Consider the following 19,304-nt stretch of genomic DNA (forward strand, 5'->3'; position numbering starts at 1 on the left):
ACTGCCAAACTTCTAATTACTCGAATTAAAACACGACACTTTACACTTACTTACACCAAGTAATGAAAATACAACAGTTATTCAATTATTAAAACCTAGAGTTGTTATTCAGTTACTGGAATCCCCGTAATAACATGAACCGAACCATAACCTCTCGCATAGTTGTACATCACGTTCCCACTCATTTCAGATAGTGAGTGGAAGATAACTTCTCTGTGTTCACTCAAACATCCCCAAGTTAAGAAACGAACCAGGGAGGTTGTCAATATATATTTGATGTTATTTTTGAATAAATTCTATACATAGGTGCCTAGTTCGCTAAGAAATGCAATGATATTATTTTAACGTACCACGTTTACGCCCTTCAAGCTAAACGAGATGGATGAATAATGATTAAATTAAATGTTTACTCTTTCTCGCAAGTAGTTGAACCCGGAACCACGTAAAGCAAAGACACATGATAGCCACTAGATCAATGCGGAGGGCTTACTTCTTTCTCTTTCAATTTAGTTGAATGAAGCTCATTCCTTCTCATTATGAGAGGTTCTTGGTGTTGGTAAGAAATCCAATACATGTTTTAGCACTACTAGTGTTTATTTAAGATAAGCAGTAATCGGTATTGAGATGGATCAGTTTTCAGAAATCCTCTTCCCTAACTACAGGGTGGCCCAAAAGTAGATATACAGTCCCGTAGTGATCAGCTCACTGTATTTTATATCATTTCTTATTGTTATCAAACAGGTAGACCTAGTTTCTTTATTAGTTCTTAACGTCTTTTTACTTATAACTTAAGCCCGGAATAGTCGATGCAAATAAATCCGTAAACTAGAATGTTATACTTGATCAATGCAGGAGGTATCTCTACTTTTAAGCTACCTTGTATGTAGCTAAATATCCGTTGTTTGCAGTGTTGTATGATGACATAACAATGCAGTTTCGTTCATTTTATATGCTCTGCAAAGGCAGTCGTCGACTGCAGGGACAAATATGACGTCTTGACGAGGACGTATAAAATTACGTTTTTCAGATTATTCAGATGGTATTCCTTTCATTGAAATCTCCAAATAGTTCAAATATTTTAAGGGACATTTTATATCAATATTCCACACGTATTTTTGAATTTAAATATTACATTCAAAATTTAATGAAAATCTTCATTAACTCCGGCTAAACTTTTAAAAATAAATGTAGGAATTATCTATATGATGTACTTTATAAACCTAAATATTGGCCTATATTGTATCAAAAGTTTATTATGGTTAAATAATCAACAAATTAATAAAACACAATATAGTTCTATAATGTGGCAATATATATATATATATATATATATATATATATATATATATATATATATATATATATATATAGAGAGAGAGAGAGAGAGAGAGAGAGAGAAGTGAACGAAAGCAATGTAAAACAGTAACTCAAGTTCGGTGGATGTTAAGGTTGAGATCTACAGTTAAAAAATCAAAGTAAACAATCTCAGGTGATTGAAACCCTCTGAAAACTACGGATTGCCACAAATTTCCGGTTCCGAGAGGAACGGGTTCTTGGAGATCCGGTTTTCAGAACCTGTTCCAGACCTGGGTCCGAAAACCCGGTTCGAGAACCGAATCATAGGAACTGGTTCCAGGCCTGGATTCTAAAGCCTTCAAAGACCCGTAAAAGAGTCACATAGTTAACCTTATAAACACTGCAAAGAGGACCACGCGCTTGTGCCCTCCTCGCCCAGACCCGCTTCTGCTCCCCAGAAAAAAATTTTGGCCCACCAGTGGGTGTTTAGCCAAATGAGTTTCCCAGTTTGCCTGTTTAGCCAATGAGTTTGCCAGTTATCCAGTTTGTTTAGCCAAAGGAGACAAGCAACCGCCGCCTGGGCTCGTGCCTGTTGCTTCTACCATTTCATCTAGCATACTGTTCACAGGGTGTCAGCAGCTCGGGTCTAGCGTAGGGATGGCCACAAAGTTCCGGTTCCGGCGGAAACGGTTCTTGGAGATCCGGTTTTCAGAACCGGTTCCAGACATGGATCCGAAAAACCTGCTCCGGAACCGGATCTTCTAGAACTGGATTCGTTCAGTGCCAAAAACCTGTTCCATCAGGAACTGGTTCTGGCCATCCCTACTGAAAACACTTTTGAATTGAGGGGGTGAGTACAACAGTGGTCTAACCAACATTTTTTAAAATGGAGAGAAATCAAGTTAAATTTAAACACTTGTGGTTTTTTGTACAATATGTATATTTCATACGTAATTGTTGTAAGCAAAACGCTTTGAGCTGTAGATCAAATTTTTAAAAAAATAATAAAGTATAATTTGTAAAATAACCAGTCTAGTCAGGATTTGAATTTGAAAACCCTCAGGTTTTTTCTGCCGAACTTTCTATAAAGCAATCAGTAGCGTACGCTGGAATTTATTTCGTGCGGGGGGAGTGAAAACTCAATCTGAGGGTATTTTATATTAAAATTCCTAAAATTGCTCCTAAAATTAGCCTAAATTTACACAAAAGTAGAAATTTCGGGGGGTCCGAATACCCAAGACCAACCCCCTGCGTACGTCCCTGAAAGCAATCATATTACAAAACTGTTATAGGTGGCTATGACGCATATCTGTATCTGAAGATTTCACTCTCACTTGCGGTTATTAAAAAAAAGAAAAAAGAGTTGAATAAAACAATCATTTTATTTCCTAACTGGTGGTCTTAATATATATTTTGGATTTTCTGTTAAATGTATCGATATCTTTCAAGTAAGTACTAGAGCTAATTTGGGTTTACTTTACGTAACACCCGCATCGAAAAGTAGGACTGGTTTTGGTAACTTAGATGAAGATAGAATAGAGTAGGGAACAGTATACTAGTGATGGGTTAGCTTAAGAAAAGGCAGTGATACCAACCTGAAACATTATGAAATCTCATGTCGAGAGACAAAAAGTCCCATTTTACGTAAGAATTTCCCACGTTATACTAATTTATAGTATGCTATAATATTAAAAATTAAGTACCTTATGCAGAGTCATTCTGACGCGTGATTAGTGCCATACTAAAGAGTTTGACTGACATATCTTCCCTGCAGTAGTCAAGCCTTTAGCATGACGCTAATCAGGCTTCAAAACGATTCTGCATAAGGCCCTAAGAGCCTTATGCAGAGTCGTTCTGACGCGCGATTAGTGCCATACTAAAAAGTTCGACTAACATATGTTTCGTACAGTCGTCTGTCCTTTAGTATAATGCTAATCATACGTTAAAACATCTCTGCATAAGGTCCAGGCCCGTAGCCAGCCCAAAAATTTAGGGGGGGCCCGGTAAAAGTTTGGGTGGCCGACCCAATCATATTATACTTCATCACCATATTATAGTTCATTTGCAAGCCTACCGTGAAATTTTATAGGGGCAGCCAAAGTTTAGGGGGCCGGCCCCCCGTGGATACGGGCCTGATAATGCCCTAAATTTCTCTGTTTTAGTGACTTTTTACAATATCTAAATGAACAAATCGTAAATTTTGATCTCGAAAAATCCCATATATGCTGCTTTTTATCCCTTTCCAAGAAAATAAGGTCAAAAACTCCCACGATATGAGATTTTTCCCACATGTTGGCATCACTGGGAAAAGTTGCCTGGACCTCTTCAGTAAAAATTAGTCCAGTGTCATTTCTCGTGTTTACGTAATACTAGCTGAAGCGGGCCTTGTTAAGGTATCCAATCCAGCAATGCCTAGACGGGATTCCATAACTCACTAAGAGTCATGAATAATTTTGGAGAAACAAAAAATATTTAAGGTAATTTGATTTTTCATTTAAAATTATTTCACAACGTATCTAAAACTAAGAATAATGTGTTGGAAGTAGCTACTTCAATGTTCTCCATTGGGCGTAATTATAGCTACTCACGGAAGATAGCGTTTGAGTTTTGGGGGCAGCGGCTTAGTTTTAAGTTCATCAGATTTCTCTAATTCTGGGTTCCAAAGCACTGTCAAGTCCTGGCAAATTCTATTAAAAATTATAAAGTCTACTAAAATAATAATAAAATAATAAGAAACTGATTAAGTTTTTCAATTTAAAATAATCAAAATTGCAGAAACCGAGACAACATAATCTTAAACTTTAATCAATTTTACAACAAATATCGGTCATCGATCGTGCACTTGTATCGCCAACTTCAACGATAAATTGCTATAGTTAGCTTTCTTGCCGTATTTATCAGCGACGAAATTATTTGCCTGGAGCAGTGTTCGAAGTGGAAAATAAAAGCAGAGGTTGTATGTTTTATTATGATTTTGACTTGACATACCGGCTATCTAAATGTTGAAATACGGTGAGGATATGTTGCCTAAAAGATTGTATTTCTATTTGCAGAAAGACTGAAAACCATAGGAGAGCTTCTCTTTAGGAAGAGGCTGTGAAGAGACTTTGATCCCCGCCAACAACTTTCTGGGGAAAAATCCCTGTACGTTGTATTATAGAAAATTATACATGAAAATGTTCAAAATCCGAGTTTTTATATTAACAGTTTTTTTTGCGGAAAAAATCCCGGACCCCCACTCGACTGAAGGGTATTCGAAACCCCTGCAAGATCCGTCCCTTACAGCAGAAAAGCCCTAAATCTGTTCATGCTTAAAACACGACTTACATGCATTAAGGCAAGAATACACGCACATATAAATAAATAAACAATTCAATATGGCGCATCAAAATACTTATAAACTATATGAACTTCTTTGAAGACAGCTAATTTTAAAAACAAAATGTAGGGAAAATATAAAAATGTCGGTGTTGTCAACTTAGAAATTCTTTCTACATAAGAAATAAAATCTTTTCCCGTGCAAACACATTCGTCAATTACTGTGTCTAAAAGTGGATTTATTAAAGGTATTTAGCATCTACTCTCCAGTGACGGTATATCTTTAGCACTGAAAAACCAGAGACGGTATGGCACACTACCGTATACCATCTCACTTCGACCACTGGTCTGGAGCAAATGAAATCTACGGTCGGCTGTGTTTCTAACTACTGAAATGTTAGGCCTAATAATGTAATACGTTATTTGCAAATGCGAGTTATAATAAATTTCATTATAATATTGTAAGTTCAAATATAAATATGCAATATTAAACATTAAAATTTTTAAGTCAGTTTTTCTTAATATACTTCATGTTCCTATTAAAAGAAATGCAAAGAAGTAACATTTCGAAAGAGTTCGTTTACAATAACAAACAAAAATTTTAGGAATGGTTTAAAAAATGAATCAAAAGATTGCGAACTTGGCCAAGAATTTCAGGAGTGATCCAAAAAATGCATCAAAAGATTGGATCTTGGCCAATAATTAGATTTGGATGAGAGAGCACAAAAGTTTGAAACAGCCCCTAAATCGAGTTTTCATATTTTTTTATGGAATAAGCACATCATACTGACAAGGGACCATTCGCATTTCCTGAAAATGATTGCTAGCACTGGATTCAGCACCAAAAGAAACAGAGAAAAAGAGAGTTTAGTGGCAGACAGTATACAGGGTGGGAGATAAGTGAAGGCAAAGTGTGAAGACAGAATGTAGAAAATGTCTAGAAATGCCATGTTAATTTTGAAGCGAGTAGAGACATTGACGTCAAATGTTGAATATGAGGATTACATGTAGAGCTCCACAGAATAGGCGGGATGTGAATCATAAGGGACATCTGAAAAGCCGCCAGGTTGGAAGTAGAGCAAGAAGAATATACGGGAAAGGAGTCGTGTGATATATGGCTCTTGACGCACACCGTCTATTGAAATCAATAGTGGCCAATACAGTATGAAACCTCTGGAACAGGAGGCGTTCCACGCTATGGTAATGTATCAATACTCTCGTAATGTATCAATATGATCAAGGACAATCTGAAAGAGAATGACTGACGTTTTCTGGCCTTCTATAGAGCAGATAAAACTGCTGCTCCTCGTCAATTCATGGAGAACCAATAAAGATGAAAAGTTGGTGCAGAGACCGGATAATTGGTGAAAAGTTGGTGCAGGGTCCGGTGAACTTACCCGACTCCTTATCCCTGATGACAGGCCGGTAGCCAGCCCAAAAATGTAGGGGGGCCGGATGAAGTTAGCGGACCCGATCCAACCATATTATAGTTCATTTGCAAGCCTACCGTGAAAATATTAGAGAGGCCAGCAAAAATTTAGGGAGGCTCGGCTCCCTAGACCCCCTTGGAGGCTGCACGTCACTCATACAACCGTTGGGTGTGTTGTTCTTCCGTCCATATAAGAATTTCGTAAAACATATACCGCTTTTCGTCAGCTGACTTCAAAAATGATCCTAACGAGACAACTTAATTAACTTGCAATCACTCACCCACTTCTAGTTTACAGCACCAAAGTTCCAAGCTATGATTAGATATGCGTTCTATGAAACTGGATATTTGCAAACAACACCTGGCGCATTCATGACACCTATCGACTACTGCTTCAATTTCAGTACCAGAGACAGCTGTGACAGACCGGTTGTACTTCTTTATCGTTTTTCAAATGTGCCCACTATGGTCTCTATTTTTATATCAACCATACAATCATTCATAAGTTCCATAACAGTTGCAATTGAACAGAGGTCTCGAACTGTATTGGCCACTATTGATTTCAATAGACGGTGTGCGTCAAGAGCCATATGTCGCATGACCCCTTTCCCGTATATTCTTGCGCTACTTCCAACATAATGACTTTTCAGATGTCCCCCATGATTCATATCACTCATATTTAGTGGAGCTCAACATGCATTTCTCATATTCAACATTTGACGTCAATCTCTCTACTCGTTTCAAAATTAACATGGTTTTTCTAGACATTTTCTATATCTTCGCACTTTGGCTTCACTTATCTCCCACTCTGTATACGATCTGCCACTAAACACCATCTTTTTCTGGGTTTCTTTTGGTGTTGAGCCCAGTGCTAGCAATTAATTTAAGCAATTGAATTCACCATATCGGAATGTTCCCTTGTGTGTTAAGTGGTAGTTTGGGTTTGGCTGCACTATAAGTAGTACTCCAGACATAAGGCATATATTTTTTTCCCTGAAATATATTGGGTTTTTTGATCCAAAAAAATTGCAATATATATCTGGTTGGTGCGATTAAAATGTCAATCTGACGTGTCATCTTCAAAGAAAGAAAATGAAACTAGAATTCTTGGTTAACGTAAATAGTCCCCAGCTTCACTCATCGGTTAGTAAACGATTGGATACCATGACAAAAGCAATCAGAACTTGTGATTTAAGCCCCTTATACATGGTCATAGTTTTCCATCAAATGTTTAATTAAACTTATCTTTGATAGTTATTTGATTAAATAAGTTGGCTAAAACTTTTACACGCACTATAAACGATCAAATACAAAACTTAGTTTTGTTGCTCATTTGTTTACATTTTTTTTATTTATTTGTTACATTTGTTGGTAGGCATAGACTGCAACGCAGTACTCGCTTGAGGCAGTTATTTCAACATAAGCTTTAAAATCATAAATCTTAAAATAAACGAGCAACTGGAATTTGAACCATGCATATGAAATGTGAACGCTCAACAACCTGTGGTCTCTGGCCTTCTTTTAAAGCCTAAGTTCAGCTACATTTTCCCCAAGGTTTCATTGTGTTTGAATTTATTGTAATATTTTTTAAGTTACAAAACAGGAGGCTCCTTGTAGGCATCAATAAGCATTTCAATTGCTTGCCGTGTCCGTATTTAGCGACACCGCACCGCGATATTAGTTTGTTTTCTTTTATGTACTGTTGGATAGGATTAAAACATGTTTTATTTTAGAACAGTTGTATCAAATGTAGCCAACCCAAAAGTTGCATACAACTTAGTATCGTACACGTTGAAATTCCACTTTGCTGAAACATTTCATACAATATTTGATGATGTATTATACATCACCAAATATTGTAATAACAGGCTTTAGTGTTACGACGATATGAACTTTGCATCCAACAAAATGGTAGTCGCTTTGAGCATGCTTTGTAGCCATATATTGTGTACTTGAGCACTATCTCTATTGCTTCTCTGGAGTCAAAGCATGCTATCTGAGTCAGCTTTTGTTTGAATTTTACTCCTACATTAAAAATGTAATATTTCCAACTGATTATAGGCCACTCTGTAGTATATGTAGTATTGCAAGTAATTTTTGGCTGTAAATATTCCTTATGATATCAATTATTATTGTTTCAGCGATAAGCTTGATATGAGTTAAATATGGATTCCGAGTCAGTGATCACCGAACTAGAAATTGTCACTGTTACATGTGTCACTGCCTATAAACAGTCTTCTGGCGACGATGATGATGATTATTGTAGTAGTTCTTCTGATTCTTCTGTAGACTCCGGATACGTGTCCATCCGTCTGAAGTTGAAGGACATTCAAATTATACATATGAATAGAACTTCATTTCCTGTGTTAGATGTGGAGAGAAGTTGGAGCTCAAACATTTCAGAACACAAGGAGAGCTTTACATCTGACGAATTTGGCGAAATAGTCACCCACAAAGGCGTACGAACTATGGACATTGAGTCTTGTGTTCAATTAGCAATGTCAGAGGATGGCATTCAACAGGGATCGCTAGATATAGGTTCATCGTTGGAAAGGTTTGTATCATGTTTTATTTGTTGTCTATCAGAATGAAGTATAGTTCGAAGAACAGAATTTTAATTAGCTGCTGATGGACAAAGAAATAGCAGAATTAGTAGGATTTGTTATTGATTTACTTACTTTGAACTTTCAGTCATAAATTTACTGTGTGCTGCATAGTATGGGCGTGAAAAACTTCAAAGAGTAGGGAGGTTCCTTTACCTCCGTCTTTTCGCACTTCATAGGGTCCACGCTTCTCGTAAGTCTTTTCCGTAAAGCTGTATCCCAGAATTCTTCCTCTTTTTGACCTTTTTCCTTGAAGTCATTCTTAACTAAGTCTATTCATATACTTCTATGTCTCTCTCTCTGTCTCTTTTCCCATTGCTATCACTTTTCTGACCACATGGTCACTTGTTTTCCTCATTAGGTGGCCATACGACTGCAGCCTTCTTTCTCGAATCTTATTAGATATTTCTAGAACTTTTGTTTTTTCCTTAGGTAGCTTTCACACTAGGATCCTGTGAGCCGCTCACGTGAATTGCAGCTCCTACCTTACATCTTCTTAAATGGGGACGCAGACAAGGTTGGACGACGACAAGCCTGGACACTTAATTTTGGTCGCTCCCGACAAGGTTGGACAACGACAAGGTTGGACGACGACTAGCTTGAATAACGACAAGCTTGGACACTTCTCATTTTATCCTCTTGCGCCAGACTCAAACGAATTCCTGAGGTGTCCAAGCTTGTCGTAGTCGAGCCCGACAAGCCTGGACACATCTCATTTTGGGTCGTTGACGACAAGGTTGGACGACGGCAAGCCTGGACACATTCCTGGGGTGTCCAAGTTTGTCGTGGTCGATCCCGACAAGTCTGGACACATCTCATTTTGGGTCGTTGACGACAAGGTTGGACGACGACAAGCCTGGACACATTCTTGAGGTGTCCAGGCTTGTCGGGATCGATTTTGGATCGCTGACGACAAGATTGGCCAACGACAAGCCTGGACACATTCCAATGGGCCGTGCGTTCAGAGCACGTGACAATAAGTTTATTTAGCGCTGAAAGAGCAGCATTGCGTGAATTTCCACCATAAAAACCCGGTTTAAATTTTTTTTTAAAAAAAAAAACGAGGATTAAAACCCAAAAATGCCTAGGTTTCAAACATATTCAAGCCATCAGGATTTGGGGCCGGTACGTTTCGACGACACCGTTTCGGCGCCAGCTCAGTTCGGCGAAAATTTTGTGTACAAGGGCACACATCCCATTTGATTAACATAAGCGCCGAGCTGAAACGGTGGCGCCGAACTGAGCGGGTCCGTCAGACTTTAACGCAACACCTAGTATCAATTAACCACACATGCATTTAATACAAAAGAGAACGCTAAGACTGCGGCTATTCGCCGCGAAAAGCAATCGCAGAAACTTTAAACGTGTTCACCTCTAGTGTTTGTGATTGTATTACGTGGTGAACTTTTTGGAGTTCCAATTCAAAATAGAATCAATTTCCAACTAACGTATTCATTGATTTTTCGTGTCTGAAATGCAGAATGGCGACGGTTTTCTACATGCTTTCAATTTATGCTTTAAATCATGTTCACTTTCACACCGATCACCTAAGAAAATGCAATGTTACGCATTTGATTTGCAAGATTTCTTGATCAAAAGTTGTTAGTACATTCTCCTATCCTTTGACAATAAGGATATAAAACTAAACTATGATCACTCTGGCGGTTTCTTATACAATTTTTGTCGGTGCGCATCTAAGAACGTTTAGTTCCTAGACCCGGGCTCAGTAGGCCTATTGGGAAATCCGGGCGTGCAGGAAGAGATAATGAAATCTAATTGGAAACTTTCGAAATGTGGGCATAGAGAGAGAGGTAAATTATCAGACAAAATATATAATGCAGGAGGGCAGAAGAAATTAAGTGCTGTAACAGCAATATTAAAAAGATGGAATTAAAGAGAAATAGAATGGGTTAGACTATGCACTAACTGAAGAATGCGATAGGCCAGGGGAGCGAGAAAGAAGCTTAGTATTAATGCAGATTCTTCAGATCAAATCTGTAACACTTGTACGAAAAGCAAGTATCAGCATTTAGCTGCCCGTCTGTCTCATTTTCCTTGGATTAGAGTCATAAAACTATCCACTCTTTCATACACTGATATGAAGCAAGAGAGTTTCACACAGAATTTTCTCTACCATTCAAGATTACATCTGTATAGCTCAAACGATTGATTCAATTCTAACATTCCAGTTTGGAAACCCACACTTTCTTGTAACATTGTTCTCCATCGAGATGGCGTCCGTAGAAAAACACACTGTGCGATATTGGAATATTCTTGGTTTATATTTCAAAATTGCTCATGTTCTCATAGTCCGAAAATAACATCAAGATTAGCACAAATACTTGTTGTCCCAGCCTAATGCTGCTATGACACTGTTAGTGTCCTTTATTATAGTTACTAGTTTAAATAAAATACAGTGATGCACCTATGAAAATATCCTAGATATAGTCTATACCTTCCTCAAAATATTCTAAATATGGCCTATAAACTCCTCAAACAAATCCTGAGTACGGCCCTCTTTAAGACGAACCCCATTCTCAGCTTTTCAACATCCTACTAAGAGGCACGCAAACAAAAATGCTCTACATGGTCGTAGATCATGATTTTTTTTTTTAGATATTTCTTATTCTATCAGATAGTCTTCCAGAAACCAGATATACTTAATTTGCTTACGATTGCTCAGCAGATGATCTCCCCCAAATAACTCATTTCCATAATTGTTCATCAAAAAGGTCCTTTTTTTTTTTTTTTTTTTTTTTTTGCGAAGTGTACGCCTACTCACGGTAATATTTGGTTCACCTCCCGTAACGAAATAAGCGTTTTCGCGAAAAGAATTTCATAACACTAGGCATTTAACCTAATCAAAGAAAGCATTTAACCTGATCGATGTTTAAGAACGCACCCCTAGAGTCAGCGGTGCATGAAAACGTGGTTTTCACGGCAGAATCGCAAGGTCCGTACTTACCATGATATTTTGGCGGAAATATTGCAACGATTGCTAAGTACTGCTTGTAATTTTTTTAAGTAAAACGAAAATTTTGTAAATAATAATCTCTTTTAATAAAAGGTAAATAAATTTAAAATAATTCGAAAATTCCCTAGTAGAGGGCAGTAGCTGACTGGCGAGAATCAGCCAATAGCGATATAGATGCGACCCATGCAACTCCATATTGAGGGGCATGTATGTATGAACTGGAAACGCCTTAACTGGTAGAGTTTGTTGGAACAGACATTTCAAATTGGGTCGTTGACGACAAGCCTGGACACATTACTCAAGTGTCCAGGTTTTTCGCGGTCGATCCCGACAAGCCTGGACACATTCCTGGGGTCTCCAAGCTTGTCGTGGTCGATCCCGACAAGCCTGGACACATCTCATTTTGGATCGCTGACGAGAAGGTTGGCCAACGACAAGCCTGGACACATTCCTGAAGGTGTCCAGGCTTGTCGGGATCGACCCCGAGATGGTTTGACAAATCTCATTTTGGGTCGCTAACGACAAGGTTGGCCAACGACAAGCTTAGACACAAAAAGCAGTGGTGCGCACCCCCCCTTATGTCCATGACGCACCCCCCCCCCCGCAATTGTCTATCCATAGGTATTCTTCCATGAAAAAAATCTTTTCGATTAATTTTTACCCCCCCGTCAAACATATTTATATAGATTTTTAACCCCCCCCCAAATATTTCAATGACGCAGTTTGCGTCATAGCCCCCCCTTGTGGGCACCCCTGCAAAAAGTGTCCAGGCTTGTCGTCGTCCAACCTTGGCGCGGTCCCCTTAAATGTACGCCTTCAATACGCGCTTCGGTGCAATGAACCATGGCTCTGAGGTGATATGAAGACCACCCCGCCAGTAGCTGGCTCGAGTGGGCTGCTGGAGGGGAAGAAAATAGCACGCAATTTTATGAGAGCCCTTCACACGTGAGCGTGAACTCAGTTGGAATGGAGAAAAGTGTACATATACTTGTCTTGAAAATTTTCTCATTTTGCTGTAACTCTGATAAAATGCGCACTTTTTACTATTATACAATTTGATCAAACGAAGATATAGACATCCTGAAGTAATTGTAAACTTTTCTTTCATCTTCTCTCAGTTGGATGACTAACATGAACACTCTTCGAGTCTTGATCGACTTATAGGATGAATTCACATTGTTCTATACCTTCTTTTCCTTTTTCTCTTGCAATTTATATTCAAGATTAAAGTTACAGCTTCTGGCTCTAGCATGACTGCCATTTTGGTATTACGATCTTTTGAGTGGCCCAGAAGGATTCATGCCTTCACACTACAGGTTCACATGAGCGGCTCACAAAATCCTAGTGTGAAGGCAGCGTTACTCTCTCATTCCATATTCTATACCTTCTTATTATTTCGGAGATCCAGAGCGTAGCATTCTCCTTTCCGTAATATGCAATCGTTATTCATATTCTTCCTTTATTAGTTATGTTTCTCCTCCGCAACATTTGAAAAACATGCATCGTGTCTTTCATTAAGCCGTTTCCCTAGTGAGGGGCGCAGTCATTTTCCCTGTACCGACATGGACATTCAATGGAAAATTTAGACTAGTTAGAATCAACGCATGAGCAAAAGGAAGTGTTCTCCGTAATCAGCTAACTCTGAAGTAATTTTTAGAGCAATAAAAAATAAATGGAAATGTCCGTTGTCTGAAGTTAAATTCTCCTTGTTTTCCCCTGTCATTGTTATCAAGCATGATTTTAGAGTATCAGGAATTGTCTTGAACTAGAAATAAAAAGAAAGAAAAAAAGAAGAAACGATGTACAACACAATCTTTCCCCTCGGATAAAATATTGATTGGTCATAATCTTCCTATGAATTGTAAATGAGAAAAATCCTGTCTGCAAAAATTATTACTTACTGTATTTTTGAACAATAAAGAAATGGTAAGTATATATAAGTTAACGCCATTTTGTAGAGAAACTCGAAAGAAGGAAGACATATAAAGAAACTACAGCTGCATAACTCCGGAAGTAGGGAAACTATTGCAATCGGTCCAAGAAATTACTGAAGGAGTAGTACACCCTCTATCTAAATAGCCATGTTTTAAAATTCTACGGTACCAGTAACGCATTTCGTAAAGGGATACAACACCTCTTGTAGAGAAGCAGGCCGGTAGCCAGCCCAAAAATGTAGGAGGGGCCCGACTGAAGTTAGGGGGGTCCCGATCCACCATATTATAGTTGATTTGCAAGCCTACCGTGAAAATTTTATGGGACCAGCAAAAATTTAGGGGGGCCCGACCCCATCCTGGATACGGGCCTGTAGAGAAGGAAAGAGATACGATAATGATGGGATATTGAATAGATCAATTGAATGGATTTACAAACTTATTTCCTTGAATTGTTCCAGACTTCATATTTTCAGTTTATTTCAATCAGTATGATCAGTGAATTTTATTTCTTCATGACAACATGCCTTAACACTGTTATAGAGATGGAGACACACGTACTTTACCAATCTCGTATTGGTAATCTTAATCTTTTCGCAGAAATGAATTACTTGACACAGAAGTATGTTTTATATCGGAGTTTATTAGTCTTTCGTTAAACATTTAAGAAATGTAGAGTGTCTAATGTAGTGTATTCAAGGAATTTGTGTATACAAGGAATATATTTATCTTACTAACCTGCAGTCGACTGATGTAGATGGTTTCTCTCTTATGAACCTGGAAACGGTTCGTCCTTGTAGATCGATGAATGGGACTAAACAGGAAGTCCACTAGATTCGCTACTTATCCAGTGCAACTTAGAATAAGAATAGATTATATAGCTTAGCTCACAAACCTTTGCCGCGATTCTAATTGTTCGTTGGCGTCAATCGCGGCAGAGATTCGTGAGCTAAGCTCTAATTAAGAGTGTTACTTCTCGTAAGATAGGTTAAATTCACAGTTAGCGTTGCGGTTTCGGTAGTTTATCTCTGAAAGGTTAAGGTGTTGGTGTGTTAGTTACGAGTGACTATATTAGAGCCCGAACTGAATGAAAGTAGGAAATCCTCAGTTTAAATACTGTTTCAGAGATAGTAAAGAAACATGCAAAAGAATTACCTGTGGAATCTCAAATCCAAAATCTCGACGTCTGCAAAAAATTGTCAGTTTGACGGAAATAAGTTCATCAGCATAAGTAACTAGAAAGTTCTTACAGTTTGTTACAATTTATTGCGTACACAGTTTTACATAACGCGGAAGTTCTACAAAGGAGACAATCAGAATTTAGATATGTACACATAACGCTATTCTTTTCCGCCTTGTCTAGACAATTTAACCCTTATCCGGGCAAGACATTTTTGTAACGTAAACGGGCAACCGGGGCCTGTGAGGCCCAGTATATATTTTAAGTGCAGAATACACAAAATCAATGCCTATTGTCATTTACTGTTTAGACTAGTCTAGAATGTACCGGTATATATTTTTGTCAAGTAGCGAAACTTCGTATCACGCTTTTGTAAGCCAAGCAGAATAGCAAATCCGGTCCAGAAATTTTGTAACGTAAACGGGCAACCGGGGCCTGTCAGGCCCAGTATATATTTTAAGTGCAGAACAATCAAAATTCAATGTCTGTTGCCGCATACTGTTCCGACTAAAGGTTACAATAGTCACGTGTTCAATATATAATTATGTGACAATTTGATCTAATATTTGACAGGAATTTCACTAAAGTTATACGGGGCCTCCTAGGCCCCGGTTGCCCGGTTACGTCAGGAAAAGATTTTCAAATTAAAAAAAAACAAAAAAACATTAGCTTTACCAACTCGATATGTTCATGATTTTAACTTCGACGAAAGATAGAAGAATTCAGTATTTTATGTCTTCGAAATATGTATGGTTATTGAGAAATTTTAGAAAAATGAAGCTACTGGGCCTGGGAGGCCTCGGTTGCCCGGATAAGGGTTAACAAACGGATAGAGAAAACAAACTAAGAAATTCACATAAGTGATTAAACATAATGATTTCATTAAATTAAAATATTGATTTCCACTTTTACTTTTTAAATTTACGGTATGTAGTGAAATAACACATTGTACACAACGAGGTACAATGCTATTCGTAGAGGAAGTTCGGGTATTATGGAATACCAGTTTTGTTTCGCTTGTAATTCAGTTAAGAATTGCACATTGAAACAGAAAGGAAAACAAATATACGCCTTACATATTTGGCTTTATTTTTGCGTATCTTGATAAAGAAGTTTCGGTACAGGGGTGGGCAAAACTTCTTTGGAGGGTAATGTGAAATAGTCGGGTAATATGGAATACAAATGCTATATAGAAAAAAAATGAGTTTGCTGAACATACGAAGAATGCAGTGACAATATATGAAAGTTCTGAATGCCAAGCCATAACTGAATCTGATTACTTGCAAAAGTCATAAATATAAAACTCTGCTTTAGGATCGGCACAGTCATTGTGTGCTCACATTAAACATGATGAACGCTGGACCCAAGCTCACCCCTTGTATCATCAGAAAATTTGATGTAAAAAATAAAAATTACGCTTAGCATTGTTGTTGTCATAAATGTATGTTTAATTGCCAAATACCGATAGATATTTTTGTAATCAGAATACCATACGGAATACCATGCTTTTCTTGCGGGTATTCCATATTGCACTCCACGCCAACTTGGAAACGAAAGAGCTGTTAAACGCATTCGAAGGTGTATAGGATAATGGCGCTTATCAACCTACCACTCTGTATATTCAACGTCATAGTAAACAAAGAATTGTTGTTCTAATACATTTCAATAGGAAAATACAGGTTGTAAAACACTTACCTGTAAAATTTTGAGGAATAGGAAATCAGATTTTCATTTCTACCAACACAATGAATGTCACAATCACAAGGACACTGACTGTAGAGCATCATGGGAACTTGGAAGCAACACATCACAGGTGAGATAATGAGGTATTCCATATTACCGAATATTCCATAATACCCGAGCTTCCTCTATATGGAGTTCATTATACGCCGCACTCCAAACAACGCAGATTCATTTTAGAATACGTCGTCATCTGTACAGCATAAAGACCTTGCTCAAGCAGGTCTCCCAACTTTTTCGTCGGCGAGAATTCATACGTGCACGTTGGGTTGCGTCTATCCAGATGTTTGTGACACCAGCAAATTGCTGGATGCGACCTGATAGGGTTACAACAGTCAAGAGGAAGATACTTATGTTGGTAACTGGATATTGGAAAATAATATTTTATGTATAGATTGTCATCCTTCGATAACCGTAATACGAGTTACTGATTAAATAGATCGTTAGTCATGGAGGAATAACCTAATGCAAGAGACACCTTTATTATCAGAGGGAAGTATTACACCTTTCACCACAAAAAAAAAAAAAAAAAATCTCCATACTCGCGTATGTTTCAAAGTGCTAACCTGTGTGAAAGTGCACTGTACAAACTTTCACAGAGCAATGGATGAAAAACACATACATTTATCGTGATTTCAGTGTGGATTATATTTGAATTCACTCAGTTTTCAGAATTAATTTTATTAGGATATTTTTGCTTATGAGTTTCCAATCCAGAACTTTGAGAAATTAAATTATTAATAGCATTAAAATAAGGTTGTGTTATTCCTTGTAGCGAGACCCTGATTTATTATTATTATTATTATTATTATTATTATTATTATTATTATTATTATTATTAAGGAAGATAGACTTCATCTACAAATATCTTATATTGTTTAAAATTTATCCGATCTCTTTTATTTGTTTTCAGGTGTAACAATGTTCCAATTAGTGTATATTCTTCAGTGTTTGCCCTCGAGGAGAACGAGAGAAAATGGGGTGATAAACTTCTACGGAAACATAAGTGCCAAGTGTGCGGAAAATCGTTTGTGGCCAAGACTTATCTGAACAACCATTTACAAGCACATTCGGGAGTTTTGTACAAATGCAAGAAATGTGGAAAAATATTAAACAGTAAAATCACGTTAAAATATCACGAAATAAACGTTCATTCTGGCGTTAGACGGTTCGAGTGTTTCCATTGCAAAAAGAGATTCATTCTTAAAACTCATTTGACAGCTCACGTGAAAATCCATCAATTAGACCGATATCCTTGTTCTCACTGCGAAAGAACCTATTCTGACACGAGCGCTCTTCGTAGACATCTAAAATCAGTTGCTGGCGATAAAAGGCACATGTGTTCTTTTTGCGGGAAAGCATTTGTTTCAAAAACCACTCTGGATGTCCACGAAGAGTCTGTTCATAGGGGAGGCAGCGGCGGTATCTGCGATCGCTGTGGAAAACAGTTTTATGACAAACAGGTCTTACAAACACACATCAAACGCCATCTTGGAGATAAAAGGTACAACTGCGAATACTGTGGACAATCATTCGTTGATCGCACTGGAATCAAATATCATATTCGAATGCATATGAGACGTAATTGTTACTAACTTTTGTTTTGAAGCATAGTGGTCTGACATTTTGATTCAAATCATGTCAATTTTATTAAAAGGGAAGTTGTAGTGTTTCTCAAACGGAAATAGAACAAACAATATAGGGTCTATAACGATTTTACGAATAGTAATGATTGAACATATAGGGCCTATCTGTAGGGAACGTCAATATTGCGAATTTAATGTGAAACATTTTCTACTATTTTAATGTAAGTTTAAAAGAGTGAGACTTGATAGTATACATTTTAAAATTTTGCGTAATGAAATATTCACAATATTCACTATTTATTAATTCTAGATTATTCTTATAGATTTACACACAATGTTTTGATGCAGACTTAAAAACAATGTAATTAACTGACTACTTATATTTCATTCTCTCGTACGTATAAAATAAACAATATCCTACGATATGCACATACAATAATTTGTTTTCGCAGTATGTTGAATGTTTCACTCTTTCAACAAAATTAAAGCGACAATTTCAATAATCTAAAATTCCTCAACTGTAAATCAATATGATCCTCTAATACAGGCCGCAAAATTTCAAAGTCAGACGCAGTGGCGGATCCAGGGGGGCGATCGGGACAATCGCCCCCCACCAGAACAGGAAACTTTCTTATTTTATATATATAAATAAAAACCATCCCAGAGTTTGAAGCTCTTAAAAGTAGCTCTAAGTAGCAGTATGACGACCTTCCGCCCCCTCCCAGAAGTCGGTTCTGGATCCGCCCCTGGTGAGACGAACTTGACAATCCAAAAATTATGGTCGCCAATATCTCACGTGCAAATTATGAGAGCCCCCTCCACGGCCTTTGGTTTGACAAGTAAATAGATTACATCAGGGCATAAAATTTTAAAACCGGACAATTAGATTCAGGATAATCAATTTTGAATTGGACAATTCATATACATGTTAAAAAATATCTTACCTTAAAATCTCGTGTTTGTGTAACGCACTATCTCTCTCTGCACTGAAGTTCCAGTTGTCGATTGAAGTGATAACAGTAACTCATACAAATATCTATTTTTTAAATATATTTTGTATTTAATTATTCTTTTTTTATTTATTTATCACTAACATCGTGACATGATTGGTTGATCTATTCTAAGCAAATGGCTGATCCCTAGCAGTTTTACCTTCAAACAGTGGGGGAAACGATCTCTCGTGTTGACACGCCGGGAGGCAAAACATTTCGATTAAGGATGGGAAAGGAGGGGCGAATAACAACGTT

General features: G+C 37.6%; 1 protein-coding gene across 1 annotated transcript; it reads left to right on the forward strand.

The window, feature by feature from the left end:
• Positions 1–2,646: 2,646 nt before the first annotated feature.
• LOC145691063 (uncharacterized) lies at positions 2,647–19,015 on the forward strand. The gene is made up of 3 exons (XM_081766716.1): positions 2,647–2,744; positions 8,185–8,597; positions 17,385–19,015. Exons 2-3 carry the CDS (start codon positions 8,209–8,211, stop codon positions 18,064–18,066), a joined length of 1,071 nt encoding a protein of 356 aa, XP_081622842.1. The 5' UTR covers positions 2,647–2,744; positions 8,185–8,208; the 3' UTR covers positions 18,067–19,015.
• Positions 19,016–19,304: the final 289 nt, after the last annotated feature.

Source organism: Thermobia domestica, chromosome 7 (assembly GCF_964235325.1).
Source record: "Thermobia domestica chromosome 7, izTheDome1.hap1.1, whole genome shotgun sequence".
In the NCBI taxonomy this organism is placed as follows: domain Eukaryota; kingdom Metazoa; phylum Arthropoda; class Insecta; order Zygentoma; family Lepismatidae; genus Thermobia; species Thermobia domestica.

Excerpts from the sequence above, each read along its gene's own strand:
- LOC145691063 (XM_081766716.1), top strand. The coding sequence starts at position 8,209 with ATGGATTCCGAGTCAGTGATCACCGAACTAGAAATTGTCACTGTTACA. Across the intron at positions 8,598-17,384 it reads ATAGGTTCATCGTTGGAAAG|GTGTAACAATGTTCCAATTA; the intron begins GTTTGTATCATG and ends ATTTGTTTTCAG.